Source organism: Parus major, chromosome Z, assembly GCF_001522545.3.
Source record: "Parus major isolate Abel chromosome Z, Parus_major1.1, whole genome shotgun sequence".
NCBI lineage: Eukaryota > Metazoa > Chordata > Aves > Passeriformes > Paridae > Parus > Parus major.
In genome coordinates, this window is record NC_031799.1 from 9,020,304 (window position 1) to 9,045,851 (window position 25,548).

The 25,548-nt window shown below is 54.6% G+C and overlaps 1 protein-coding gene across 3 annotated transcripts in view; it reads left to right on the forward strand.

Moving 5' to 3' along the window:
- TLN1 (talin 1) overlaps positions 1-25,548 on the forward strand; it is a 34,568-nt gene that overhangs the window by 5,683 nt on the left and 3,337 nt on the right. Inside the window, exons 1-53 of one of the 3 annotated variants that reach the window (XM_019005288.2) lie at positions 304-427; positions 512-675; positions 2,942-3,039; positions 3,280-3,409; positions 3,630-3,782; positions 4,049-4,191; positions 4,581-4,708; positions 5,180-5,240; positions 5,513-5,617; positions 5,929-6,084; positions 6,323-6,424; positions 6,633-6,709; positions 6,866-7,046; positions 7,716-7,829; positions 8,152-8,260; positions 8,422-8,630; positions 8,747-8,845; positions 9,039-9,089; positions 10,786-10,953; positions 11,223-11,517; positions 11,616-11,782; positions 12,135-12,263; positions 12,555-12,668; positions 12,886-12,999; positions 13,151-13,285; positions 13,437-13,565; positions 13,665-13,767; positions 13,841-14,049; positions 14,142-14,261; positions 14,425-14,622; positions 14,944-15,083; positions 15,183-15,276; positions 15,431-15,520; positions 15,688-15,810; positions 15,989-16,132; positions 16,467-16,628; positions 16,716-16,856; positions 17,091-17,272; positions 17,601-17,733; positions 17,854-17,955; positions 18,047-18,217; positions 18,386-18,535; positions 18,666-18,767; positions 18,867-18,986; positions 19,281-19,427; positions 20,182-20,348; positions 20,594-20,777; positions 21,016-21,141; positions 21,452-21,568; positions 21,648-21,833; positions 21,934-22,041; positions 24,946-25,051; positions 25,193-25,317. In XM_019005288.2, coding sequence (XP_018860833.1) covers positions 546-675; positions 2,942-3,039; positions 3,280-3,409; positions 3,630-3,782; positions 4,049-4,191; positions 4,581-4,708; positions 5,180-5,240; positions 5,513-5,617; positions 5,929-6,084; positions 6,323-6,424; positions 6,633-6,709; positions 6,866-7,046; positions 7,716-7,829; positions 8,152-8,260; positions 8,422-8,630; positions 8,747-8,845; positions 9,039-9,089; positions 10,786-10,953; positions 11,223-11,517; positions 11,616-11,782; positions 12,135-12,263; positions 12,555-12,668; positions 12,886-12,999; positions 13,151-13,285; positions 13,437-13,565; positions 13,665-13,767; positions 13,841-14,049; positions 14,142-14,261; positions 14,425-14,622; positions 14,944-15,083; positions 15,183-15,276; positions 15,431-15,520; positions 15,688-15,810; positions 15,989-16,132; positions 16,467-16,628; positions 16,716-16,856; positions 17,091-17,272; positions 17,601-17,733; positions 17,854-17,955; positions 18,047-18,217; positions 18,386-18,535; positions 18,666-18,767; positions 18,867-18,986; positions 19,281-19,427; positions 20,182-20,348; positions 20,594-20,777; positions 21,016-21,141; positions 21,452-21,568; positions 21,648-21,833; positions 21,934-22,041; positions 24,946-25,051; positions 25,193-25,317 — 7,047 coding nt within the window. In that variant the 5' untranslated portion in view covers positions 304-427; positions 512-545. Of the gene's footprint in view, positions 1-303; positions 428-511; positions 676-2,941; positions 3,040-3,279; positions 3,410-3,629; positions 3,783-4,048; positions 4,192-4,580; positions 4,709-5,179; positions 5,241-5,512; positions 5,618-5,928; positions 6,085-6,322; positions 6,425-6,632; positions 6,710-6,865; positions 7,047-7,715; positions 7,830-8,151; positions 8,261-8,421; positions 8,631-8,746; positions 8,846-9,038; positions 9,090-10,785; positions 10,954-11,222; positions 11,518-11,615; positions 11,783-12,134; positions 12,264-12,554; positions 12,669-12,885; positions 13,000-13,150; positions 13,286-13,436; positions 13,566-13,664; positions 13,768-13,840; positions 14,050-14,141; positions 14,262-14,424; positions 14,623-14,943; positions 15,084-15,182; positions 15,277-15,430; positions 15,521-15,687; positions 15,811-15,988; positions 16,133-16,466; positions 16,629-16,715; positions 16,857-17,090; positions 17,273-17,600; positions 17,734-17,853; positions 17,956-18,046; positions 18,218-18,385; positions 18,536-18,665; positions 18,768-18,866; positions 18,987-19,280; positions 19,428-20,181; positions 20,349-20,593; positions 20,778-21,015; positions 21,142-21,451; positions 21,569-21,647; positions 21,834-21,933; positions 22,042-24,945; positions 25,052-25,192; positions 25,318-25,548 lie in introns of those variants that run through there. The other 2 variants (XM_015653519.3, XM_033520260.1) reach the window with 2 other exon arrangements.

Below are 25,548 nucleotides of genomic sequence, written 5' to 3' on the forward strand. Positions count from 1 at the left end.
CCTGGTGCCCTTATCTTGCCTCCCAGTGCAGCTTCAGGCTTTTCTGTCCCTCTGTGTTCAGGCTGCCAGCTCAGCACAGTCTGGTAGCAACATGAGGGGTCCTGGTAGCTGGAGCAGGACCTCACCAGCTCTGAGTCAAAGCTTGGTTTTCCTCTTGTGGCTTCTGTGTCATGGTAGGTTTAATTATAACCCCTTCCATCATGCTCTCAAAGCTTATCTAGTGTGCTCCCTTATGCTCACTTCCTCTCCTTGGCAGTATCTCTGTGGGGTACTAGCTGCTGTCACACCCACAGGCAAGTAAAATTTTCTTTAGGACCTTAGGACAAGGAAGTAGGGGTCCCAGTGCTGGTCCCAGAGACCTCTCACAGCCTTGCTGGCACAGGCTGCACCCCTTACTTGCCACTGGAAGCTGAGTCCTGGCTTTCAGGTGCTGCTGAAGGCAGAGGGAGTAAGCACACTGCACACTGGTGGGGTCAGCAGTTAGAGCTCACCCGTCTGTCTCCTCTGGCAGGTGACGCAGGAGTGGGGACAGCCCAGCCGCCACCATGGTTGCCCTCTCGCTGAAGATCAGCATCGGCAATGTGGTGAAGACGATGCAGTTTGAGCCCTCCACCATGGTGTACGACGCCTGCCGGATGATCCGTGAGCGGGTGCCCGAAGCACAGATAGGACAGTGTAAGTCCATGGTGGGACTGGCTGCCATGCCAGGGCTGCCTTGGCTTCGCTCCTGGCATTTCACTGGTCTCCGTTTTCTTTTCTGTCTGGGCCTCTCTTTCTGGCACTTTCCCAGAGAAGTGATGTGGCAGGGGGAGTGGGGTCCAAGTCCTCTAGTCCAGTTAACATAAGGGTCTGAGCTTCTCAGACTCTCTTCTCAACATCCCAGAAGAGCATTTGTGTGTTTGGAAGTTAGGAAACCACATTTGGAAGTGAAATAACTCTTTAAGCAATTTGAGTCCGCTGCCCTTTCTGTCTTTGCTCTTCTGTCCTACTTGCATTCATCACAACTAGCTAAGGCTACGTGGGTTTAAACAGTTGCAGGGGTTATGGCAATCATTAATAAACCATTGGAGTTAATTTTTCATTGGGATAATTTTTTCTTGGAATATATATACTCTCCACTGGGTCTGTCTCTCACTGGCAGCTCTCTGCCAGACTCATGCTGGTGCTCCTTTACTTTTCTAGGCTGCCTCAACTCCAGTATTTTCTTGCTGCCGCTAGGTTCACAATTTAGCCTATTGCTCATGAGCTCATGATGTGACTCACGCCTACACAGATGTGGCCTCTACTGATGTTCCTATGGCTGGGGGGTTGGAGCTCTGGGATGCTGCCTCAGGGGCTCTCCTGAGTCCTTGCAACCCTTGGAAGTGGCTGTGCCACAGAGGAGAGACAGTAAAGTGGAGGTCAAGAGTCGTGGGAAGAGGAGGGGGGGTACAGCGACATCTGGGAGCAGCACATTCCTTGAGATTGAAAGGAAATGCCTTCTCACACCATGCCTGGCTGGTCAGCAGTCCAGCAGACCATGGCTTTCAGCTTCAGCAAGGGACTGGATGTCTTTGGATATGCAGGACTGTAGTGGTGTTGGAAGGAGCATTGCATTTCCTGCTTCTGGGTGTGAGCCAGCCTGTTTATAAAAAAAGCAGCAAGGGGAAGGCCTTAAAGGGAGCTTCTTATTCCTGCATTCCTTTTCAGTTGCTCACAGCCTTTCTTTTCCTATGTGTTCCTTGCAGCTTTTACTTGTCTTTGCTCCCCTTACACATGGGCACCCTTTTTGAGCTGCCCTGTTTTTTTGTCACCTTTGGGCTGGGGGAGCTTCGGTGTAAGTTTCCAGCTCTGGTCTTACTCTGTCTCAGGAAGTGCCTCTCCCCGCCCAACCCACGGATCTGGGGCAAGTAGCTCAGTTTTCAGTGCTTTGGATTTATCCTCTTGGAATTTGCTTTGAAAACAGTTTGGGTTTTTGTTATTGGTTTGTTTTTTTTTTTAACTTCCAAAATAAAATGGCAAGCTTTCATGATTTTTCTGCTCCCTGTTCAGTGGGATCCGAACAGCAGTGTTAGCCAGGCAGGCGCAGGGCGGCTCAGGAATTTGTCCCTCCCCAAAGAGAGCTGCCAACAAGATGACGAGTTATAAACATAGCCAACCAAGACAGCCTGCGGCGCAGGATTGTTGCAGAGGTGGAGAAGGACCTTTCCAGGGCAAAGTTAGGCGTGGTCCTCTCCTCTTGCTTCATGAAAACAGGCTTGTCCCTCTGTGCCCAAGCTGGGGAGCCACTGCCCAGGCTCTAGCAGCAGCCCTTTCGCCAGGTACTCTACCCCGAGGGAGCAGGATTTGGTGAATGAGATCTACTCACCACCTCTGAAACTTTGTAAGCCTTGAGCCTGTTCTCCTTTGGCCTCCTCTTCTGCAAAAAGAGGAGTCCTAGCTGCTCTAGTCCCTCACACCAAGATTCCATCGTTAAAGTTGTCTCTCTTTATCTTTTCAAACTGTACTGAGATGTTCTTTTCAAACTGAGAAGATGCAGACTCTACCAGAGAGTATAGAGAGTACTCAAAGTGTGGATTGCCTGGATTTTATAGACCAGCTCCCAGCACCCTTCCTGGTGATCTCCAGCATTTTACTGCCTTATTTTCACTACTACTACACATTGCACTGGAGATCTCAGAGAGCTGTCAGCCGCAACTGCAAGCTCTTCCTTCTGTTGTGTCTGTCAGTTCCAAGTTCAACATTGCGTAGGCATGCTGCAGATGATTTTTTCCATAGATAACTGTGGTAAAACTTCAGAGCATGCATGCCAGCTTTGTTTCCCACTGCTTAGGTTTAGGCTTCAGTGTTCACAGGGCTGCTGAGCTTCATGCACTAGTGCATATCCCTGGGCACAGAGTGGCATCGTGGTGGTCCTGTGCTGCTCAGGACTACCCTGTCAGAAACTTTACCTGTTTTTCAGCCAATGATTTTGGGCTCTTCCTCTCGGATGAGGACCCAAAGAAAGGAATCTGGCTGGAGGCTGGGAAGGCTCTGGACTACTACATGCTTCGCAATGGGGTAAGTAACCATCCCACATCCTTCCAGCTGCATCCTTTGCTCTGTGGTTGGATGTCTCGCTCACAGCGTGGAGATGGTGTAGGTGTCTGCCGTGCTGCCTTGCATTGTGCCCTGAAGCACGCCCTGTCACCTCCACAATTGCACCAGGCAGGGGGGTAGCTGTTGGCCTGACGGTGGGATGCGGGTGCCCTGCACTGGACTGGTGGCACTGCTTGTAGCTGTGCTCCGCTGTGCCTGCAGGATACCATGGAGTACAAGAAGAAGCAGCGGCCCCTGAAGATCCGCATGCTGGATGGGACAGTGAAAACGGTGATGGTAGATGACTCCAAAACTGTCACGGACATGCTGATGACAATATGTGCCCGGATTGGTGAGGACAGCAGCAGGGGGCAGAAGGGAGGTGGGGAGAGAATGGCAGAAACTGACAGGCTTCTGGGGGAGCAGCAACAGCAGCTCTGTAGCCTGGCAGCAGGGGTGTCTGAGGGGTGCGTGACACTGGGGAGGGGACACTGCTCTGCACCGCTGCATTGTTCCATGCTCTGTGTTTGGCAGAACAGTCCTGCTGAGTTTGGTTCTTTGCTCTCCTGCAGGCATCACCAACTATGATGAGTACTCACTTGTACGAGAGATCATGGAAGAGAAGAAGGAAGAGGTTACTGGCACCCTCAAGAAGGACAAGACCTTGCTACGAGATGAGAAGAAGATGGAGAAGCTCAAGCAGAAGTTGCACACAGATGATGAGTGTAGGTGCCTGGATCTGCTGGGAATGGGGTCAGCCGATGGCCTTGGGAAGGGGAGCAGGGACCCCTTTGAGGAGACGAGGATCTGGATGAGGCAATATGTGCCCACATTCCCTAGAATATCTCCTGCCTGGGGGCCCAGGGCAGAAGGGTGAGAGCTGGGATGTGTCAGGCAGACATCTGTTTCTCACTCAGCATAAGCAGCCCCAGGGCTGGGACCAGCCATGCCTTGGTGCCTGTCCCTGCTCACACCCTGGCATTATCTGCAGTGAACTGGCTGGATCACGGCCGGACCCTGCGTGAACAAGGCATTGATGACAATGAAACACTGCTGCTGCGGCGCAAGTTCTTCTACTCTGATCAGAATGTGGACTCGAGAGATCCTGTGCAGCTCAACCTGCTCTATGTGCAGGTACAGCTTCCCAAAGCACCTGGTTCCACTGCCTCCTGACAGGCCCTGACAAGGCTGGTGGCTGAAGGTTTTGTCAGGAGCCATGTTGGGGGGTACTCTGGGATTCCCACTTAAGTCCTGGGTAAGAGCTGATGCTGGCAATCCCAGCCCTATCCTCTGTGTTCTCCATACTTCCCCAGGGAAGCCCTGTCTGGTGGGAACCATCCTGAAATCTTGAAGCTGTTCCTCTCCTAGGCTTGATGCCTGTAGGGAGCAGCCTGGTTCTACATACTCCTGTTTTTCAGAGCCACTTTTAAGTCTGTAAAACATGTTGTGCTTGATATAGAGGAGAGCAGTGACAGGGCTGCATGGCTGCCCAGCCCACAATGGTGTCTTCTATTCCCACACAGGCTCGTGACGACATCCTGAATGGTTCCCACCCTGTTTCCTTTGACAAAGCCTGTGAGTTTGCCGGCCACCAGTGCCAGATCCAGTTTGGGCCACACAACGAGCAGAAGCACAAACCGGGCTTTCTGGAGTGAGTGTCCTGAGGAGCCCCTGGGCTTGGCTTGAGGCAGCTGGAGCAGCTTGGTAGCACCCAGCACCACACTGCCTTGGGAGGCTCTGGGTGCCTTTGGTGCAGCCCCTCTACTCCCCACAGCATAGTGCCCAAGTGTAAGAGTCCACACCAGCTGTGAGGGGTGCCATCCCCCCATCCTGCTCCCTCTGGCAGTCCTGTAACATGCAGTCAGCTGCTGTGGGGGTCGCCCCAGCCTTGACACTGCACAAAGGGTGTTCTCAGCACCTTTACCCCACTCTTAGCTAGGGCAACTCCAAGGACAGCTTTCATAACTGCAGCAATCTCTCCACATTCTTACTGCTTCCAAAAACTTCCAGACTGTGCCCTGGCAGGGGCTTGCTGAGGCTTTGGGTTGGTCTTGTTCATAGTCAAGGACAGACAGTGGCTTTGAGCTCTGGTGCTAACACTCGCTTGGCTGTCTCTTGGCAGGCTCAAGGATTTCCTGCCCAAGGAGTACATCAAGCAGAAAGGAGAACGCAAGATCTTCATGGTATGTGCAGTGGGGAGGTTGAGATCTGGACTTTTTGTTCCTCCTCACTAAAGGTTGAGGTGCTCCTAACTGAGGAGGCAGCACTCAGCAGTCTGGTGGGTGAGCAACAGGAGCAGGATCTGTAGGTGGGCAGACAAGGCAGCTCCTGAAGTCTCAGGGATCAGAGGTGAGGCAGGGGCTGCTGGTGGGGTGGGGAGAGCCCAGAAAGTCTGTGCAGTGGTGTCAAGGCAGGATTGTGGAGTTGGTGCAATATTCTGTCTTTCCTGTTGCAGGCCCACAAGAATTGTGGGAACATGAGTGAGATTGAAGCCAAAGTTCGCTATGTGAAACTTGCTCGTTCCCTCAAGACCTATGGAGTCTCCTTCTTCTTGGTCAAGGTAGAGCAGCAGCCCCCTGGGCCCACTTCAGAATCACCAAAATTCTTCAGAATCCATCTGTTGTGTCTCCAGCTGCTTCCCCTCAACCTATGTTGCTTCACTTTTTTCTGCATCTCCTCTTGCATTTCCCTGTGCAGTGCCTTCCGGCTCCTTGGTTCATGCTTTTTATCATTGTCGAGCTACATGTGTTAATTGTCATCACAGAAAGTGTGGCTTTGTGGGTGTTTCAGTAGCTATGGCAGACCTCAGATATCTCTGCTCAGTGGATCCATCCCAGCAATAGCCCACAGCCCTTCTCTTGTGGCCCACAGGAGAAGATGAAGGGGAAGAACAAGCTGGTGCCACGGCTGCTGGGGATCACTAAGGAGTGCGTGATGCGTGTGGACGAGAAGACAAAGGAAGTGATTCAGGAGTGGAGCCTGACCAACATTAAGCGTTGGGCAGCCTCGCCCAAGAGCTTCACTCTGGTAGGGACCATCACTGATCCCCCATGCCTCCTCCCCACTGGGGCTCCTGTAGGGGTGCTGCTCTCACTCCAGCCCCTCTCTTGTCTGTTTCTCCGTGGTGGCACAGCCTTGCCCTCCTCTGGTGCCTCCCAGCACTTGCTTTTGGAGGCTGGTGCTCTGGTGCTTAGTGCATACCAGAGGAGCTCAGGATGGCTGCCAGTGCCCTGCTCTGGTGCTACCCTGTGCCCTGCTGTTGCAGGATTTTGGAGATTACCAGGATGGTTACTACTCAGTGCAGACGACAGAAGGGGAACAGATCGCTCAGCTGATTGCTGGCTACATCGATATCATCCTCAAAAAGGTGAGGCTATGCTGAGAAGGGCACTGATAGTGCCTCTCCAGAGAGATGTACAGAATGTCCCTTCCAGCTGCCTCCAAACAGCCATAGGCAGACAGTACTGCTGTGAAAGCTGGAGGCAGAGTGGGGGGACCCTGTGACCCTGGTATGGTGTCTGGGCTGCAGGAGGAGGGGAGGGCTTGGTGGTATCATTTTCTCCTTCGCTTTGCAGAAAAAGAGCAAAGATCACTTTGGACTGGAGGGTGATGAGGAGTCCACTATGCTGGAAGACTCTGTGTCTCCAAAGAAGTAAGTCTTCCAGGAGCAGGGCAGCTGCCAAACAGAAGCTGACTGGAGAATGTGCTCCAGTGGAGCTTGCAGCACAGCAAGGAGGAAGGAGGAAGAGCTGCCACTCCTACAGAGCACTGCAGGCATCCTTTTACCTGATATTTCTCCCTATTTCAGGTCAACAGTCGTGCAGCAGCAGTTTAACCGTGTAGGCAAGGCAGAGCTGGGTTCAGTGGCCCTGCCAGCCATCATGCGGACAGGGGCTGGAGGGCCAGAGAATTTCCAGGTGGGCACAATGCCACAGCCTCAGCTGCAAATCACCAGTGGCCAGATGCACCGAGGACACATGCCTCCCCTGGTAAGCTCTCCTTGTGCTCACTATAGGGCACTACTTCTGAGAGTTGACTGTCAGGCTTCTGTGGACCAATCTGTTTGGGTCCATGATGAAGCATTGTCTTGCTGTGATGAGCAGGGGCTTTGTGCCACCGGCCTTGTGTGCTTGCTGGCCTGGCTAAGCCAGCATCCTCCTTCACCTTCTCTGCAAACTTGAGCTACACCCCAGTGATTTCATCTGGCTAGTGACTGCAGCCTCTCATTCATGTTGTGACTGGACAGCCCCACTAGGTCTGTGGTTTGCAGCAGAACCCAATGCCACGTTTTGGTGCCCCCATCTCCTGTGCAGCTGGAGGAGTGCTTGGAAAAGGCCACGAGGAGGCCGATTTCTTTTGTCCCATGCAGCCTGGTGCGGGGGCTTGCTGTGAAAGCCTTGTGGGATCTCACAGCGTCTTCTCCCCGCTCCCCGAGAGCTGCTTGACTGTGAGAATTGATTGTAACCATGGTGGGATGAGGCATTTTCCCATGGGAGATGCAGAGGGGAGATTCCCTTTTTGCCAAGTGCACCCACTTTGGGGAGACCTACCTAGAGCAGTGCCATCAGCAACACATTGCAGGGTAGCGTTTGACCAAATATGTAGTCCTATATTCCAAGGCTTTGGCATATCTCACTCAGTCTATCTCTGTGTTGCAGACCTCAGCCCAGCAAGCCCTGACTGGCACTATCAACTCCAGCATGCAGGCTGTGCATGCAGCCCAGGCCACACTGGATGACTTTGAGACCTTGCCACCTCTTGGGCAGGATGCTGTGAGTGCTGGGTGAAGGTGGGGTGCTGGGGGTGGACCTTGCTGGAAGCTGGGCTGGGTGAGGCTGGCCACATTCACAGAAATGTTAGCAGCTCCTGGGAAGATCTGCTGCCTGAAGAGAGATGGGGTTGTATCCCACTCTGTGGGCAGACATGGAGGGGACACTTGGTCATGTTTAGTCATGGTGGACTAGAGAATTTGGGTGATTACATTTCTTCCTTCTCTTTTCCTTATATCCTCTTTCTTGCACTTCTCTGTGTGAGCATGTGTGCAGCTACCCACCACTTCTAGCACCATCTCCTGATCCTGTTCTCCCCATTCAGGCATCAAAAGCTTGGCGCAAAAACAAGATGGATGAGTCAAAGCATGAGATCCATTCCCAAGTGGATGCCATCACTGCTGGCACAGCCTCAGTTGTCAACCTCACTGCAGGTATATGGAGAACTGGAGTAGAGGGATGCCCCAGTTCAGGAAGACGCTTTTCTGAAAGACTCCTTCTGCTCCCTGAAATGAAAGCCCTATCAGTGACAGATGTGGGGATGCTCTTTGAGCACCACTTGGAACACATCCCAACTCCTCTCTTCCCTCTGCAGGGGATCCAGCAGACACAGACTACACCGCTGTGGGCTGTGCTGTCACCACCATCTCTTCCAACCTGACGGAGATGTCTAAGGGTGTGAAGCTGCTGGCTGCGCTGATGGAGGATGAGGGAGGGAATGGGCGGCAGCTTCTGCAGGCAGCCAAGAACCTGGCGAGCGCCGTCTCAGACCTGCTGAAAACAGCACAGCCTGCCAGCGCTGAGGTGGGGAGTTGGAGGGGCTGTGGGATCAAGAGGAAGGGGAAGCCAAAGGAAATCACTGAGTGAAGTTTTAAGGCTTGCTCATGAGCCTAGTGTCGATTTTGCCTTGTTCCTTGCAGCCTCGCCAGAATCTCCTGCAGGCTGCTGGCCTGGTGGGGCAAACCAGTGGGGAGCTGCTGCAGCAGATAGGGGAGAGTGACACTGACCCCCGGTTCCAGGTGAGTGCACCCAGCAGCAACCAGGGACACCCATTCCCTAAAACCATTTGCCTTTGCACAGGACCTCACAGGAGGGGTCCAGACTGAACAGTCACCAGTGCCCAGTGGTGACTTTGTGAGGGAGGGGACAGGCCATTGCCCATCTCTGTCTCTAGAGTGATATAACACCTCTTACCTTGTGGATTCTGTGTAGATACCAGAAAACCGGTGTGCTTGGATCCTACCTGACTCTGAACCAAAGACGGTAAAACAGTCCTGTAGGCTTGGCTTGGTGGTCCCTGCCGTCTCAAATATGAAGGGAGCTCCTCTGGGAACTATCATCTGAAATCTTTGGAGAAGGGTTCTTGCAAAATTCTACTTTTCTGGTGGTTGGATCTCAGAAGTCCATGCACTCGGGTTGTTGCTGGAGCAAGTGCTGCTCTGGAGATCATCCATTGCAGCCACCTCAACTCCTGCCTGCTGCTCCCTGCCTGTGCGAGCTGCCTGCCTGCCCCCATCGGGGACCCGGTATGGGTGGGAGCCTGATGTGGCAGCTTTTTTAAGATGAGCTGGCTGCCAACTGGCTTGCTTTCCCATGATTGCTCCTTCCAGCAGAAAGGAGGTAGCACACTGTGCTGGGGAGGACAATCCAGACATACTATAGAGCAAAATACTCCAGAAAGAAGGGGTTTCTGTTCATGGCAGCCATGCAGCTTTAACTAAGTAGAGAGGCCTTGAAAGATAGCCAAAAGGAGCAGAAAAGCTAGGCACAGGGCAGGAAGCCATGTTTGGCCATGCAGCAGTGCCAGAACACAATATCCCCAAAGGTCAGATTTAGGACCTGGAAGACAATTTGCAGTCAAGCAGCAGGATGTTCTGCCTCACAGCTGTCAGACCCGAGTGTACGTACTTCCATGGGCTCAGATGCAGTGATCTGGGGACTCTTGAATTGGATGCATGCACTCTCCAATCTTTCCTCTTGTCACAAAGGGTGATGGATTGCAGTGGGAGTAGTCTTGGCTTACAAGGAGGCATGGAGATGCTGGTTTGGTGCCCTGAGGCTTACCTGTTGTGGGGGGCAGGACCGCTTGCTGTGAGCACGCACACAGCAGGAGGTTGACAGCTGCAGCCAGCAAAGAGCCGTGCCCTGCCTACCAGGGTTTTTGCTATTTAGTGCTGGTGCTGCCAGTTTTCAGCAACAGTGTGCCACAGGGGCTAATCCAGAAGCCTGCAGTGTGCTATCATGTCTGGTGCCCTGCAGGAAAGTAGTTTGCCATGTGCTGTTCCTGCCTATTGCCTCCTGGCACCTGTCTTGTACCTGCCACCCAGGAGAGAGGAGGCTGATTGCCTTGTCACTCCTCTCTCTTAGCTTCAGGAATAACAGCAGAGATGTATTTTAGCTTGTCAGCCAACAAGTTAGAATTGAAAATAAAAACAGCTGGCATACCTGCAATAGAGGTGGCCAGCATGGGAGCATCTCCCACTTGCCTCTTGCTGTCAGCTACTCATGGTGTGGGTGTGCTGTGGCTGGCTTGAGCCTGATATTTGGCCAGAAGGGTTTGTCATCTTTTCACTGTGTTCAAATGTTTGCAAACCCAAATGAATCAAATCAAGGCAGTACCAGCAGTGCCTTGCAGCAGGTTCTTGCTGTGGTACAATCAGGGACAGGTGGTTGCCTGTGGAGTGGTATTGCAGCGATGCTGAGCATTGCCCAAGCTCCTGTGGGTGGTGTTTGTGGCAGTGCAGGCAGCAGCTCAGGGCCAGGCTACAGCCTCACTGCCAGCTGTAGTACACAGTGGAGATGGGGTCAAGGTGTTGCCAGCCTTTCCATGTATTCAGTGCTGGTACTGGGACAGAGTGAATGAAAGGTCCCCAAGGGCTCACATTTCCCATCTGAATATTTCACAAGAGCCCTGCAGATGGCTGTGGCTGCCTCATTGACCCTTTCTGTCCCTTCCCAGGACATGCTTATGCAGCTGGCGAAGGCGGTGGCCAATGCTGCTGCTGCGCTGGTGCTCAAAGCCAAGAACGTGGCTCAGAAAACAGAGGACACCGCACTGCAGACACAGGTGATCGCAGCGGCCACCCAGTGTGCCCTCTCCACCTCCCAGCTGGTGGCCTGCACCAAGGTAAGCAGCAAGGCTAACCCTTGCCTCACATGGCTGTGAGCTTCACCTGGCTGGGGGGCAGCTTTGCAGCAGGGTCCTGGGCATGCTAGGACCACATATCCTAAGGCAGGACATTGGGAATCTGGCACAGAAAGTGTGGGTCACCTCTTGTTGGAGTCCCTGCTACTGTGCCCAAGCAATGAGGATCCTCTTTGAAGGAGCAGAAGTTTGGAATACCTCCTCCATGGAGAATACCACGCTTGCTGCCCAGCCTTTCTCCTCCCTTCCAGGTTGTGGCTCCCACAATCAGCTCCCCAGTTTGCCAGGAACAGCTGATTGAGGCTGGCAAGTTGGTGGCCAAATCGGCTGAGGGCTGTGTGGAGGCCTCTAAGGCAGCCACCAGTGATGACCAGCTCCTGAAGCAGGTGGGGGTGGCAGCCACAGCTGTCACACAGGCCCTGAATGACCTGCTGCAGCACATCAAGCAGCATGCCTTGGGTGGGCAGCCCATCGGGCGCTACGACCAGGCCACTGACACCATCCTCAACGTCACCGAGAACATATTCAGCTCCATGGGCGATGCAGGTGAGAGTGAGAGACCCAGGGCGCAGAGCACAGTGGATAGGGAGGTATCAGAGAGCCCTTGGGACTTGCTAACAGGCCATACTTCCATTCTGTTCCAGGGGAAATGGTGCGTCAGGCTCGTATTCTGGCCCAGGCCACCTCTGACCTTGTCAATGCCATCAAAGCTGATGCTGAGGGAGAGACAGACCTGGAGAATTCACGCAAGCTTCTGAGTGCAGCCAAGATCCTGGCTGATGCCACTGCCAAGATGGTGGAGGCTGCAAAGGTCAGTGTGTGGGGAAGGATGGATGTTGGCTTTGGCCCCTGTCCAATGCTGTTGGCTCAGTGCTGGGTAGGGGATGAGCAGCCCCTGGTTGAGCAGCAGTTCCCACAGCAAGGTCTTGCACTGAGCCAGGGACCTGTGGGGTGGGCTGTACCTGTGAAGGAGCTTCAGGAAGCTGTGGGTGATAGCAGAGGAGCTGTTACCTCCCCTGCTGCTGAACTTCTCCAAGAGGCTTTAATCTCCTGAGTACCATAAACAGGGCTGCCTTGTTGGAGCCAGAGCAGAGGTACTGCTACAGGAGGAAAAGGGACTCCATGGTCCTTGATAGGTGTGATGAGTTTTATGTTTTCTCCAGGGAGCTGCAGCCCACCCAGACAGCGAGGAGCAGCAGCAGCGGCTGCGTGAGGCAGCAGAAGGGCTCCGCATGGCAACCAATGCTGCAGCCCAGAATGCCATCAAGAAGAAGCTTGTGCACAAGCTGGAGGTGAGATGCTAGGCAAGGATCTGCAGAGGGCAAGCCAGCACAGTCAGTGAGCAAGACCTGACCAGTAGCCCCCATATAGTTCCTCTTTCCAGAGGGTAAAGTCCTTTTCAAGTACAGTGTCCATGCTGCATCACAGGGAGATCTCCCTTCCCTTGTGTGCACCATGTTGCTTTGGGGTGCTGGGGATGCTTGAGTGCCACAGGAGTAGGCATAGGAGAAGTTTGGGGGATCTGGTCATGGTGGGGGGCTGGGTACAGACTGCCAGTGTTAACTTGTGCCTCCCCATGCCAGCATGCAGCCAAGCAGGCTGCTGCCTCAGCCACGCAGACGATTGCCGCCGCGCAGCACGCCTCCTCCTCCAACAAGAACCCCGCTGCGCAGCAGCAGCTGGTGCAGAGCTGCAAGGTAAGGGCCTGGGCCTGATCCTGGTATCTCCTGTGCTTCCTCTCCCTATCTCATCTCCCATAAGCCATGGTGGTGCTTCCTGCTCTGCCACAGTGGTCAGATTGGGTCCTGGAGTCCTCCACTTAGGTCCTGTAGGAGCTGATCTTTTGATCGCTGGTCCTGGCTTGAATCCATGTCCTTCTGACTGATCCTCTGCAGAGACCCTTTTCTCTGGCAGGTGGTGGCAGAACAGATCCCGATGCTGGTGCAAGGTGTGCGAGGAAGCCAGTCCCAGCCAGACAGCCCCAGCGCACAGCTGGCTCTCATTGCTGCCAGCCAGAACTTCCTGCAGGTACCCATGCTGCCCAGAGCTTACCATGCCAGCTCTGGCATTACAGCTTTCCTTCCGTGCCTGTTCTTTTAAGGCACTGGGAGATCTTCTGCAGCAGTTGAGATGCTGCATGTTTGTCCCCTTCTCACTGCTTTTTTTTCTGGCCCAACAGCCTGGTGGGAAGATGGTAGCTGCAGCCAAGGCCACCGTCCCCACCATAACTGACCAAGCCTCTGCTATGCAGCTCAGCCAGTGTGCCAAGAACTTGGCTGCAGCTCTGGCTGAGCTCCGCACAGCTGCCCAGAAGGTGAGAGGCTGAGTCCTATCCTGCAGTGAGACATCAGCTGTGTAGAACAGTGGTGAACAGTGGGGACAGCCTGGTGGCAGGTTCTGGTCTCTGCCACAGCTAGGTGGGCTCAGTGGTCGCCTGCTCACCTTCCCTTCTTGCTCCATCACAGGCTCAGGAGGCATGTGGACCCCTGGAGATAGACTCTGCACTGGGTCTGGTGCAGAGCCTGGAGAGGGACTTGCAGGAAGCCAAGGCAGCTGCCCGTGATGGCAAGCTCAAGCCTCTGCCAGGAGAGACGGTGAGGGTGCAAGGAAGGGTGGCTCAGGGTGGATTCTGGGGCAGTGGAGTTGCCAAAAGTTGCAGCTCACCAGCATGTCCCAACTTTGCCCCCGTGCAGATGGAGAAATGTGCCCAGGACCTGGGGAACAGCACCAAAGCTGTCAGCTCTGCCATTGCTCACCTCCTGGGAGAGGTGGCCCAGGGCAATGAGAACTACACAGGTACTGACCTCCACAACAGGGCTGGGGGGATGGGGCACTGAACTGACAGGCATTGACCTCTCCATCCCCCCAGGAATCGCTGCCCGGGAAGTGGCCCAGGCCCTGCGCTCGCTCAGCCAGGCTGCCCGTGGTGTGGCAGCCAACACCTCCGACCCGCAGGCACAGAGTGCCATGCTGGAGTGCGCCAGTGATGTCATGGACAAAGCCAACAACCTCATTGAGGAGGCCCGGAAAGCAGTGGCCAAGCCTGGTGACCCAGAGAGCCAGCAGCGCCTGGCCCAGGTGGGGACAGGGTACCCCAGTGTGCCCCAGCAAGCTGTGGGAAGGGTGTGGGGCTGGCTGGGAAGTGGTGACTTCTCCTGTCTTCCCTGCAGGTGGCCAAGGCAGTGTCACAGGCCCTGAACCGCTGCGTTAACTGCCTGCCAGGGCAGCGGGATGTGGACGCTGCCATCCGCATGGTGGGAGAGGCCAGCAAGAGGCTGCTCTCAGATTCGGTGAGCTGAGCTGGGACAGGAGGGGAAGGGAGAAATCTTCTGGCAATGCAGGCTGGTCCAACTGCATTGGGTTCCTCTAGCATATCCCCAGGCATGTGCCAGACTTTCATCCACCATCTCCACTCATCTCCCTGCCTCTCCTCACCTCTCTCCTTCCTTCCAGTTCCCTCCCAGCACCAAGAGCTTCCAGGAGGCACAGAGCCAGCTGAACCAGGCAGCAGCAGGGCTCAATCAGTCTGCCAATGAGCTGGTGCAGGCATCACGTGGCACCCCTCAAGACCTGGCCAAGTCCTCTGGCAAATTTGGACATGACTTCAATGAATTCCTGCAGGCAGGAGTGGAAATGGCCAGCCAGTCCCCGGTGAGAAGAAATGCATCCTAAATTCAGGGAGAAATTTGGGATATCTGAGAAGGTGGCTGACCAAAGGCAGAGTGGCCAGGGAGTGGTGGTTAGGGTGGCTGTGGCCAATGCAGCCAGGAAGACAGGGACTGGAGCTGTGCAAAACCACAGCAGCAGGGAGAAGGTGGCTTGGGTTAGTTTGGCAAGAATTCATGTATCCTTGCTGTTGATGGACAAGTTGAATGAAGGGAGCTAGGTCAGCTTGAAAATCTCCAGAGAAGATGCAGGATGGGTGTGGACTTTAAAAAGGTGCTGCAGAAAACTCATCTTGGCTCCTTGCAGAATAAGGAGGACCAGGCACAGGTGGTGTCAAACTTGAAGAGCATTTCCATGTCCTCCAGCAAGCTGCTGCTGGCTGCAAAGGCTCTCTCTGCTGACCCTGCTGCACCCAACCTCAAGAATCAGCTGGCAGCAGCAGCACGGTAAGAGGAACTGCTCCCTGAATGCTGCTGGCTGTAGCAGTGGGGCTGGGTGGTGAGGCAGGCATTGATCTGTGGATCTTTCTCCTATGTCCCTGGCAGGGCTGTGACTGACAGTATTAACCAGCTGATCACCATGTGCACCCAGCAGGCCCCAGGCCAGAAGGAATGTGACAATGCCCTGCGGGAGCTGGAGGTAAGAAGCCACATACTGACAAGGCACTGGAGGGGTTAAGATGTTGTGTATGGGGGAAACTGCACCCTACTGCAAAGAACAGGAGGGAAGGAGGAGGAGGTGCAAGTGGGGCTTGCAGAACTTTCCTCTGGGTGTGACACCTGTGTCCCTGCAGACAGTGAAGGAGTTGTTGGAGAACCCTACCCAGAATGTCAATGACATGTCCTACTTCAACTGCCTTGACAGTGTCATGGAGAACTCCAAGGTAAGCCCTGAATGGAGGTTTGGGGAAAAACAGGGAAGGCTTGAGAAGGATATGGGAACAAAGGTAAAGGTGGTTCTCCCGTACTGATGAAGCAGTGAGCTCTGATTCTGGGAGCACTGCGTGAGTCAGAGGCGATCTCCATAATCAGTGTGTGGTGTGTCCTGCAGGTGCTGGGAGAGTCCATGGCTGGCATCTCCCAGAATGCCAAGAACAGCAAACTGCCTGAGTTTGGTGACTCCATTAGTGCCGCCTCCAAAGCTCTCTGTGGGCTGACAGAAGCAGCTGCCCAGGTGAGACCACTCATTTCCAGCCCTGAGCCTTTCCCCAGGGACATAGTTGTTGCATGCACCCCACCCCTGCCCTTCCAAGTCAGTGGGAAATGCTGCCAGACTCCTTGGCAGCCTGTTCTCTCTGTGAGCCTCCCTGCAGTGTGCAGGCTCTCTCTCACCATGTCTCTCATGCTTCTAGGCTGCCTACCTTGTGGGGGTCTCAGACCCCAACAGCCAGGCTGGACAGCAGGGCTTGGTGGATCCCACTCAGTTTGCTAGAGCTAACCAAGCCATCCAGATGGCCTGCCAGAACCTGGTGGACCCTGCCTGTACTCAGTCCCAGGTGAGTGTGAGGTGGGGCTCCATTACAGGCATTTGTTTGCATCAAAAGGAGTATGAGTCTAGTTGGAAGTGCTGCATCCCGAGAGTTGGCCAAGTTGATGGCTAGTTTCTCATTAGGCCCCATCAGCTGCACTGGGAACCAGCTGGCAGCTTTGGTGCAATGGTGACAGTTCAGACAGGGGTGGTCTGTGGGCATGCAGGATCTTGGTGGTCCTTCTTGGGTCCCCAAAGGGATGCCTATGGTCACTGGTGCCCTACATAGGGTGGGTGAGAAGGGAGAGCTGTAGGAATAGCGGGTCATGGTGGATCCTGCCTTACTCTGCTTTTCCCTGCAGGTGCTTTCAGCAGCCACCATCGTAGCAAAACACACCTCAGCCCTGTGCAACACATGCCGTGTGGCATCCTCCCGCACCGCCAATCCTGTGGCCAAGCGCCAGTTCGTCCAGTCGGCCAAGGAGGTGGCCAACAGCACAGCCAATCTGGTGAAGACCATCAAGGTGCAGAGTCCTTTCTGAGGCATTGTGGTGGTGGTGGGATTTGGGGTATGGTGGGATTGGGTAACTGCTCTGGTCTCTCCACACCAGGCCCTGGATGGCGAGTTCAACGAAGAGAACCGGGAGCGGTGCCGTGCTGCCACTGCCCCTCTCATAGAGGCTGTGGATAACCTGACAGCCTTCGCCTCCAACCCAGAGTTCGCCACTGTTCCTGCTCAGATCAGCCCAGAGGTGGGATTCTGCTGGGACAGGGAGGATGGAGCCTGGCTGTGACAGGCTCTGCTCTGGTGGGGAGAGAAGCTGTGCCTTCCATGAACCTGTGGGGTCTGCACTGGGGGGGTGTGATGGGGAGGTGGCAGCAAGCCTTGGGGTTCAAGGAGCTGCTCCAGGGTAAGGATGATGGAAGAGGGAACAACTTCGCATGCACACTGCCTTACCTCACCAGCCTGTTGTCTCCCTGTGCAGGGGCGCAGAGCCATGGAGCCCATTGTCATTTCAGCCAAGACCATGCTGGAGAGCTCTGCCGGCCTCATCCAGACTGCCCGCTCTCTGGCTGTCAACCCCAAGGACCCACCACAGTGGTCAGTGCTCGCTGGCCACTCACGCACAGTCTCAGACTCCATCAAAAAGCTGATCACCAACATGAGGTGAGCAGTCCTTCTGTGGCTGTGGCTCTGTCCCTGCCCTGAGCAAGCATTCCTAGGGATGTTTTGGCTCATCATCTCCTTGGACACAGCTGGTACAGTCAGGCAAGGGATGGGGTGGAGGATGCTATCTCTTTTGTCCTTCCTGGAAGCTGCTTTTCCAGTTCTCAGATGGGTTGATGGGAACACACACTGATGTGCCCAGGCTCTAATCACACTGGGTCTTGCCCAGAAGGGAGAAGGATCTTGCCCTCACCAGCACCAGCTGAGGCTGGGGGTGAAAGGGTGGTATAGCAGCTGCCAGTGCTTGGCTGATTCATCTGTTTCTCAGGGACAAAGCTCCAGGACAGCGGGAGTGTGATGAAGCCATTGAGGTCCTGAACAGATGCCTGCGGGAGGTGGACCAGGCATCCCTTGCTGCCATCAGCCAGCAGCTGGCCCCCCGACAAGATATCTCTCAGGAGGTGGGTCAGAGACGTGCTGTGGGCAAGCCTAAGGGACTGGGCATCCTTCTCCAGGCTCTCAGCAGCATGAAGGGACCCCAGCCCTGCTGCAGCCTCATGCAACACCCTCTCTTTGCACAGGCATTGCACAATCAGATGATCACAGCTGTCCAGGAGATCAGCAACCTGATTGAGCCTGTGGCTGCTGCGGCACGGGCTGAGGCCTCACAGCTGGGTCACAAGGTAATAGGAGTTTGGCACTTGGTGCCTGTGGAGGGGAGGTACAAGGCAGCTGGGGCTGGAAGCTGCTGGTGCTGACACTGCTCTTCCCTAGGTGTCCCAGATGGCTCAGTATTTCGAGCCACTCATTATGGCAGCTGTTGGTGCTGCCTCCAAAACACCCAACCACCAGCAGCAGATGAACCTTCTGGACCAGACCAAAACACTGGCTGAATCCGCCTTGCAGATGCTGTACACAGCCAAGGAGGCTGGTGGGAACCCCAAGGTGAGCAGCAGGGGCATGTGTCAGTGGCATGCCCTCCTTTGCCTGTGAATGCTGCGTGATGCACACACATGTGCCAGGCATGGAAAATCCAGGGTCAGTGTACTGACCTCCCACCTGTTGGGAGGGGAGCCACCACCTGCCTTCCCTCACTCTGGCTTCTCCTTGCAGCAAGCTGCCCACACTCAGGAGGCTCTGGAAGAGGCTGTGCAGATGATGAAAGAAGCAGTAGAGGACCTGACCACCACCCTGAACGAGGCAGCCAGTGCTGCAGGTGTTGTGGGGGGCATGGTGGACTCCATCACCCAAGCCATCAATCAGGTGAGGGGAGCAAGAAGAGGACCTGGACAGGGCTGGGTGTGGGAGAGGGGAAGAGTCAGGGTCAGACTCTACAAACTAAAGACCTTGTGGGTCAGAGCTGGAGCCAGAATTTTCTGGTGGTCTCTTGCAGCTGGACGAGGGGCCCATGGGTGAGCCAGAAGGTACCTTTGTGGATTACCAGACCACCATGGTGAAGACAGCCAAGGCTATAGCAGTGACTGTGCAGGAAATGGTGGGTGAAAGCCTGTCACTGTAGAATGCACTGCCTGCCACTCTGTCAGGCTACTGCTCTCCATGCCCAATCCAACTCCTGCTCTTCTTCCATCAACAGGTCACCAAATCCACCACCAACCCAGATGAGCTGGGCACACTGGCAAACCAACTCACCCATGACTATGGTCAGTTGGCACAAGAGGCCAAACCAGCTGCCCTCACTGCCGAGAATGACGAGGTGCGAGCCTGGGGGAAGCGCTGGAGTGTGCTGTGAGGCAGAGCAGGGGCTGTTGGGGTGTGAGAAAAGAGGACAGGGGCACTTGAACCTCCCATTGGAGCTGGGGGTAGGCAGCTTTCACACCTCCTCTGAAACATGGCATAGAAACAAGGAGCAAAGCTGTGTTTCCTTTTTCCTTCTCCTGAGTGGGAGGATTGGGAAAGAGGAGCTGGGTGGCGGGTGTTTCCCAGCAGGTGTCACAGATGCAGGGCTTAGTTTCCTGCTGACTCTTGTCACAAATACATTCCTCTGCAGATCGGCTCCCACATCAAGCGCCGGGTGCAGGAGCTGGGTCATGGCTGTGCTGCCCTGGTCACCAAGGCTGGAGCCCTGCAGTGCAGCCCCAGTGATGCCTACACCAAGAAGGAACTGATAGAGAGCGCACGCAAGGTTTCTGAGAAGGTAGGTGGTCAAGAGAGGGGTTTGACAGCATGGTGAGGTGGGAGGGATGCTGGATTCAGCCATGCACCCTTGGAGCCACCATGTTGGGTTATTTCCTGGTCTTATTTGATTCTCTTGGCCACACTCCCCCTGCCCAGCTGATGGGTTGGAGGATGGATCCCCCTCTGCAGACAATATAACAGCAGCTGATGGTTGTGGTGGGTGAGTGTGACATCCAGGTGCTGCAGCCTGCCTGGGAAAATTTACCTACACACTGGTGACAGGCCAGGGCTCTCCAGATCAGTTCTTGCAGAACTGGGCAAAGCATCTGGATCAATGCTCACAGCTCATGCTCAGTGATCAGTCTCTCCTTCATCTTTTGCTGGCATCTTGTCCATCAAGCCAATCTAAAGAGCAGACTTCTGAAGAACAGATGAAAACGTGGCTTAAAAAGTCTAGTTGGTAAGGGTAGAACAGAAGTGCTTGTAAGCAAAAACACAGAAGTAAACATTTGTCAGTTGTGTCTGGCATCTGCACTTCTTACTAATTTGAAAACAGCAGAGTCCAGCATCTCCTAGGCTACCAAACATGATTGGTGCGAGGTAAAAATAAATAACTGGAAGCTGAGAAGGGATGTGTATTGATGACCAAAGTATTCCCAGTTCCTCTCCTTGGTATGAAGCAGCTCCACACCCTTGTAGGTGTTGGAGGTGTGTGCAGTGAGGGTTCCCTGAACCTGCTCTGCTCCCCCAGTCACTTTACTTGTACCCCACAGGTGTCTCATGTGCTGGCAGCTCTTCAGGCTGGGAACCGTGGGACACAAGCCTGCATCACAGCAGCCAGCGCTGTCTCTGGCATCATTGCTGACCTTGACACCACCATCATGTTTGCTACAGCAGGAACCCTCAACCGGGAGAACTCTGAGACCTTTGCTGACCACAGGTACCAAGGCACTATGTCCAGCCTCTGCTCAGCCAGAGACAGGGATGCCAAGCTCTGTCCTGTGGTCTTTCCGAGCTGTGGACCAGACCCAAGAAAAGCTTCAAGCTCGGGTTGTGCTGGCTCAGTTTCCTGAAATTCCAGCTTATACGTGGAAAAAACAGGATCCACAGTCTCTCTCTGTACCCCAAGTACCTACTGTGTGCAGTAGAGGGCTGTGTCCTCCCTGACACACTTTTTCTCTCCAGGGAGGGCATCCTGAAGACAGCCAAGGCACTGGTGGAGGACACCAAGGTGTTGGTGCAGAACGCCACGGCCAGCCAGGAGAAACTAGCCCAGGCTGCCCAGTCCTCTGTGTCCACCATCACCCGCCTGGCAGAGGTGGTGAAACTGGGTGCTGCCAGCCTGGGATCTGAAGACCCAGAAACCCAGGTGTGACTGGGTGTGAGGGCTGTCGCTAACTTGCTTGGAAGGGTAGAGGGATGCAGATGTCATGTGGTGCTTAGGCTGGATCCCAGGAGTTGGGGAGAGAGCGGGCTGGACTTTGGCTGGTGCTGGCTGAGCTGAACTCCCTGTGGTGCCCAAATCTCTCACTGCTGGGCCACACCACCCCTAAGTGGGGCTAAGTGTGACTTTAGCTCAGTCATTCCCCTGGTCTTGCTCTCCCCAGGTGGTCCTGATCAATGCTGTGAAGGATGTGGCCAAAGCACTTGGAGACCTGATCGGTGCCACCAAAGCAGCTGCTGGCAAAGCTGGAGATGACCCTGCTGTCTACCAGCTGAAGAACTCTGCCAAGGTCTGTGCTGGTTGTGATGGAAAGAAGGGGGGGAGGAGGCAGTGAGGCTGGAGAAAGAGAAGGTTTTTTCCTGCTTGTGTGGGAGCAGGAGCACAACTGGGGTACAGTCAGGACAGAAGAGTAGGGAGGGACACATAAAAGGTGGAACACAGAACACAGAGGAGCAGTTGAGGCAATGTGAGTATGGGGATGGGGCAGTCTTGGACCAATCCACAGGGGAAGGACAGGTGCTGGCAACAGGCCAGAGCTTGTGTGGGAATTCACCTGGCTCTGTTTCTCCTTCACCTCTCTTTTCTCTTTTCACCTGTAGGTGATGGTGACAAACGTCACTTCATTGCTGAAGACGGTGAAGGCTGTTGAGGACGAAGCCACAAAGGGGACACGGGCGCTGGAGGCCACAATCGAGCACATTCGCCAGGAGCTGGCGGTGAGTTCAGCCGCGGTGCTGCAGCTGCCACGCTGCTCGCCTGCCGCCCCGTGCCTCACCGCTGCCCCTCGCCTCGCAGGTCTTCTCCTCCCCGGTGCCTCCCGCCAAGGTCTCCACTCCAGAGGACTTCATCCGCATGACCAAAGGCATCACGATGGCCACAGCCAAAGCAGTGGCCGCTGGCAACTCGTGCCGGCAGGAGGACGTCATCGCCACGGCCAACCTTAGCCGCCGGGCCATCGCAGACATGCTGCGCTCCTGCAAGGTGGGGCGGGTGCTGGGTGTGGATCTGTAGCACGGGTTTGTGGGTGGAGGCAGGGATGGTGCTGGATGTGAGTTGGGGTTTCCCTGTCTCCGGGTTGCAGGAAGCAGCCTACCACCCAGAGGTGAGCGGGGACGTGCGGCAGCGGGCGCTGCGCTTTGGCAAGGAGTGTGCTGATGGCTACCTGGAGCTGCTGGAGCATGTGCTAGTGGTAAGTGTCCCTACCCCGCTTCCCAGGCTGACTGTGTATTGCCTGGGTGTTCCCCAAGGTCCTCTGGGCTCTTCACCTCTTCCCACTGAGGCTTTTGCACAGCCCCCTTAGCTGCCTGTGCTGGCACAGCATGTGTCCATGCCCCTGCCATGGAGGCAGATGTCAGAGAGCTCAACAAGCTCTAAGAAAGGTATTTTGCTAACAACAGATGGAGATTAACTGGCTGCAAACAGATGGAGGCTGGAAATCAATAACACAGTAGTATAATCTTGTAAAAATACAGCTTCCAGTAAAAGTGATTAGGAATAATAGACCTCAGGCAGTGGGAAAACAGCAGGATATGCCCACAGCACTATGTGTGGGAGGTGGACAGTGCCTGCCATAGCAAAGATAATGACTGCAAGCCCTCACTGCACCCTTTTGATCCAGTCTCCCTCTGACAGAGTCCTTCCAAGGACTTCAGCTGCAACATTAGTTTACAAGAAGTAAATTAAACCTCTAGCATGGTAGAAAAGATCCTTCCAACAGTTTGCATTCTTGGCAAGACTACAGAAATGGAGTCACCGGCACTGTGGGGATGTGCACACTCAACCCATGGTGGTGTGAGGTCTCTCAAACTGGGGTCAGGACAAAGACTGACAGTGATTCAGCTCTGTGTCAAGGTTGCACTAAGCTGGTTAGTGAGAGTTTGCTGTCTGGGATCACCAGCTACAAAGTGGTGGAGCCCAGGTTCTGGTTTCCTGCAGGGAAAGCTCCCTTAGGCAGAGGGTAACCAGCACTGGCAGCAGCAGGGGAAGGTGGGCAGGAATTGATGGCTAGAAATTGAAGCTGAATAGAGGAGAAGTCAAAGGGTGGTTTTATTCAAGGGAGGTGGCCAGTGGGGTACAGTTCCAAGGGGAGCAGTGAGTTTTCCATCCTCTGCATCTAGATCAAATGTCTGCCTGGAAGATGCTTCAGGCACACATGAATCATGGCAGCCAAGGCTGGAGTGCTGAGTATAAATTCTCTGGCTGACCTGTTGTTAACAGATGATTAGGCTAATGACTTAGTGTGGCAGTGCCTGAGGTCAGCCTACTTGCAGGAACACGCCATTCCCCTGTATTTTGGGTGTTATCATCCTGCTGCTGTGCAATGTTTTGACTGTCATACCTTGGAACATCCCTTAAAATGTTCACTGGAGGTACCTCTTAGTAAGCTCATAGCCTCCAGGGTGCCTTCAGCTCCAGACAGATAATTTAGCAGTTTTAAACACGTCAGAACAGACAGCAGGCTTAATAATAAGACATTTAGACTAAGTGTGCTCATGAGGGAAAACCAGCCATCACTGTGTGCCATCAGCTTGAGTACTCTGAGCCTCACCCTGATGTAGTGACTCTGCTGGGATGGCCCAACACAAGGCCAGGAAAAAGCCACGATTCACCTCAGTCTCCACAACACTCTGGTCTGCAAAGGCTGGAGTGAAGCTCATGGGTCATGTTTATCAGAGGAGGGCAGGTTCCTGGGAAACCACAAGCAGGAAGGATCTAGGGGAATGGGAGGGGATATGGGGTGCTGCCTCATACCCCAGCAGCAGCAAGGTCACTGCTGTACTCTGTGTCCCCAAGGGAACCAGTGCCTTCTGCAGGGCATGAACAAGTATGGTTAGGGTTCAAGAATAAGGGTTATTTGTCTCAGGCTGGAAAACATGGCTCCCAGCAGAGGAGTGGGAAAGCCTGCATATTTCACTGGGGAGGGGTAGGAATTTGAGCCTCCATGGGGACTTGGTATTTGGTAACAATAGGCCTCTCCCTCCAAAAGCAGAGAGATTCTGTGGCTCAAAACTGCAGTGAAGCAATTCAGGGTGGGGAGAGATAAGGTGTGAAGGGTGTGAGGAGGACAGTGGATCTATGGCTACTCTGAGTGTAGGTGGCTCCTCTGGCTGTGGGAGCCTCATCCAGGTGCCCTTTCTTGCCCATCCCTGCAAGGCTGGAGTAAGAGCTAATGATGGCAGCACAGCTCCCCACCCAGGATCTCTGATCCTTTGTTCCTGCTGCTCCTCTTGGCTGCCCTTCACCCCCCACCAAAAAGCATCCACCTTCCCCTACCCTCCCCTGTCTCCCCTCCTCCTGGCTGGGGCATTCACTGCTTTCTTTTCTCTCTTCTCCCTCCTTTCTGTCAGCCGGTGAGTAAGGCAACACTGGGTGCCTGCTGATCTCTAACCTCAGCATGAGCCTTGCTCATGGCGTTTCTGTGTGCCCAGCCCAGTGCTGGGGTGGGACTTGGCGTGTGTCCACAGGGACCGTGGGGTCCATGTGTTTGTGTTTGTGTACTCACCTCTGCTCTAGCTGGTGGGCAGCTGCTGCCTGTGTGGTGCAGGTTGGGCCAGCAGTGAACTCTGCTTGTGCATACAAACCCTGTGTGTGTGCACACGTGTGCTGTGGAGTGTGCATGTGTCCCTCCAACCCAGGGGAGGACCCTTAGGGCACTGCCTGCCACCTCCTCCTGATGGGGCCAGCCCATCTCAGCTGGGATGTCACCCCAGGGTACGGCCCTATGCCCAGCTTGTGTTTGCAAGCAAACCTCCAAAAAGGGGAATATGAAGGGAGTGTGCTTCTGGAGCTTGAAATGATTTGCAGGGGAGAAATCTTGGTGTAGGTATCTGCTGAGTGCATAAAGAGTTGTGCTGATGTTCTTGTGTCTGTAAGATGTCCCAGAAGATGTAGATACAGGAGGGCCCTAGGGAAGTTCATCCTATCCTGGGGCACAATGAGAATAACCAGAGTCATTTGAGAAAGCATCTCAGACAGTGTGTACACCTGTGGGAGGGGGCTGGGGGATCCCATCCTATTTCCCTGGAGAGCACACCCCAAACAGACCTACAAAGTCCCCCTTTTCCAGGTGCTTACATCTGCTCCTTTCCCCCAGATCCTGCAGAAGCCAACCCACGAGCTGAAGCAGCAGCTGGCAGGCTACTCCAAGCGTGTGGCCAGCTCTGTCACCGAGCTCATCCAGGCAGCTGAGGCCATGAAAGGTAAGGGAAGATCCTGCTCACAGGGACAGGACCAAGGGCTGGGATTAGGGTGGAGGACTCAGCAGCTGCTGGAGGAGGCAGGGAAACTCAGAAATGAGGGTGCATGCAGGTATAACCTGCCTGGCTTCCTGGTGTTCCTAGGGACAGAATGGGTTGACCCAGAAGACCCCACTGTCATCGCTGAGAATGAGCTGCTGGGGGCAGCAGCTGCCATTGAGGCTGCAGCCAAGAAGCTGGAGCAGCTGAAACCAAGAGCCAAGCCCAAGGTAGCAGTGCTGAGCTTTGTCTGACCTTTGTGCTCAGCTTGGGGTGTGCTGGGACTCTCCTTACTGTGCTTTAGCCAGGTTTGAAGCCCCATCTGACAGCTGGTCCCTCTTCCTGTACTCCTGCTACCTCCCACATCCCCAGATGGACTTTCCTCAGGTAGCCCCTGCCCTCTGTACCCCACAGCCCTTAATCCAGCTTTATATGTTTCCCCTCAGCCCCCTGCAGCCATC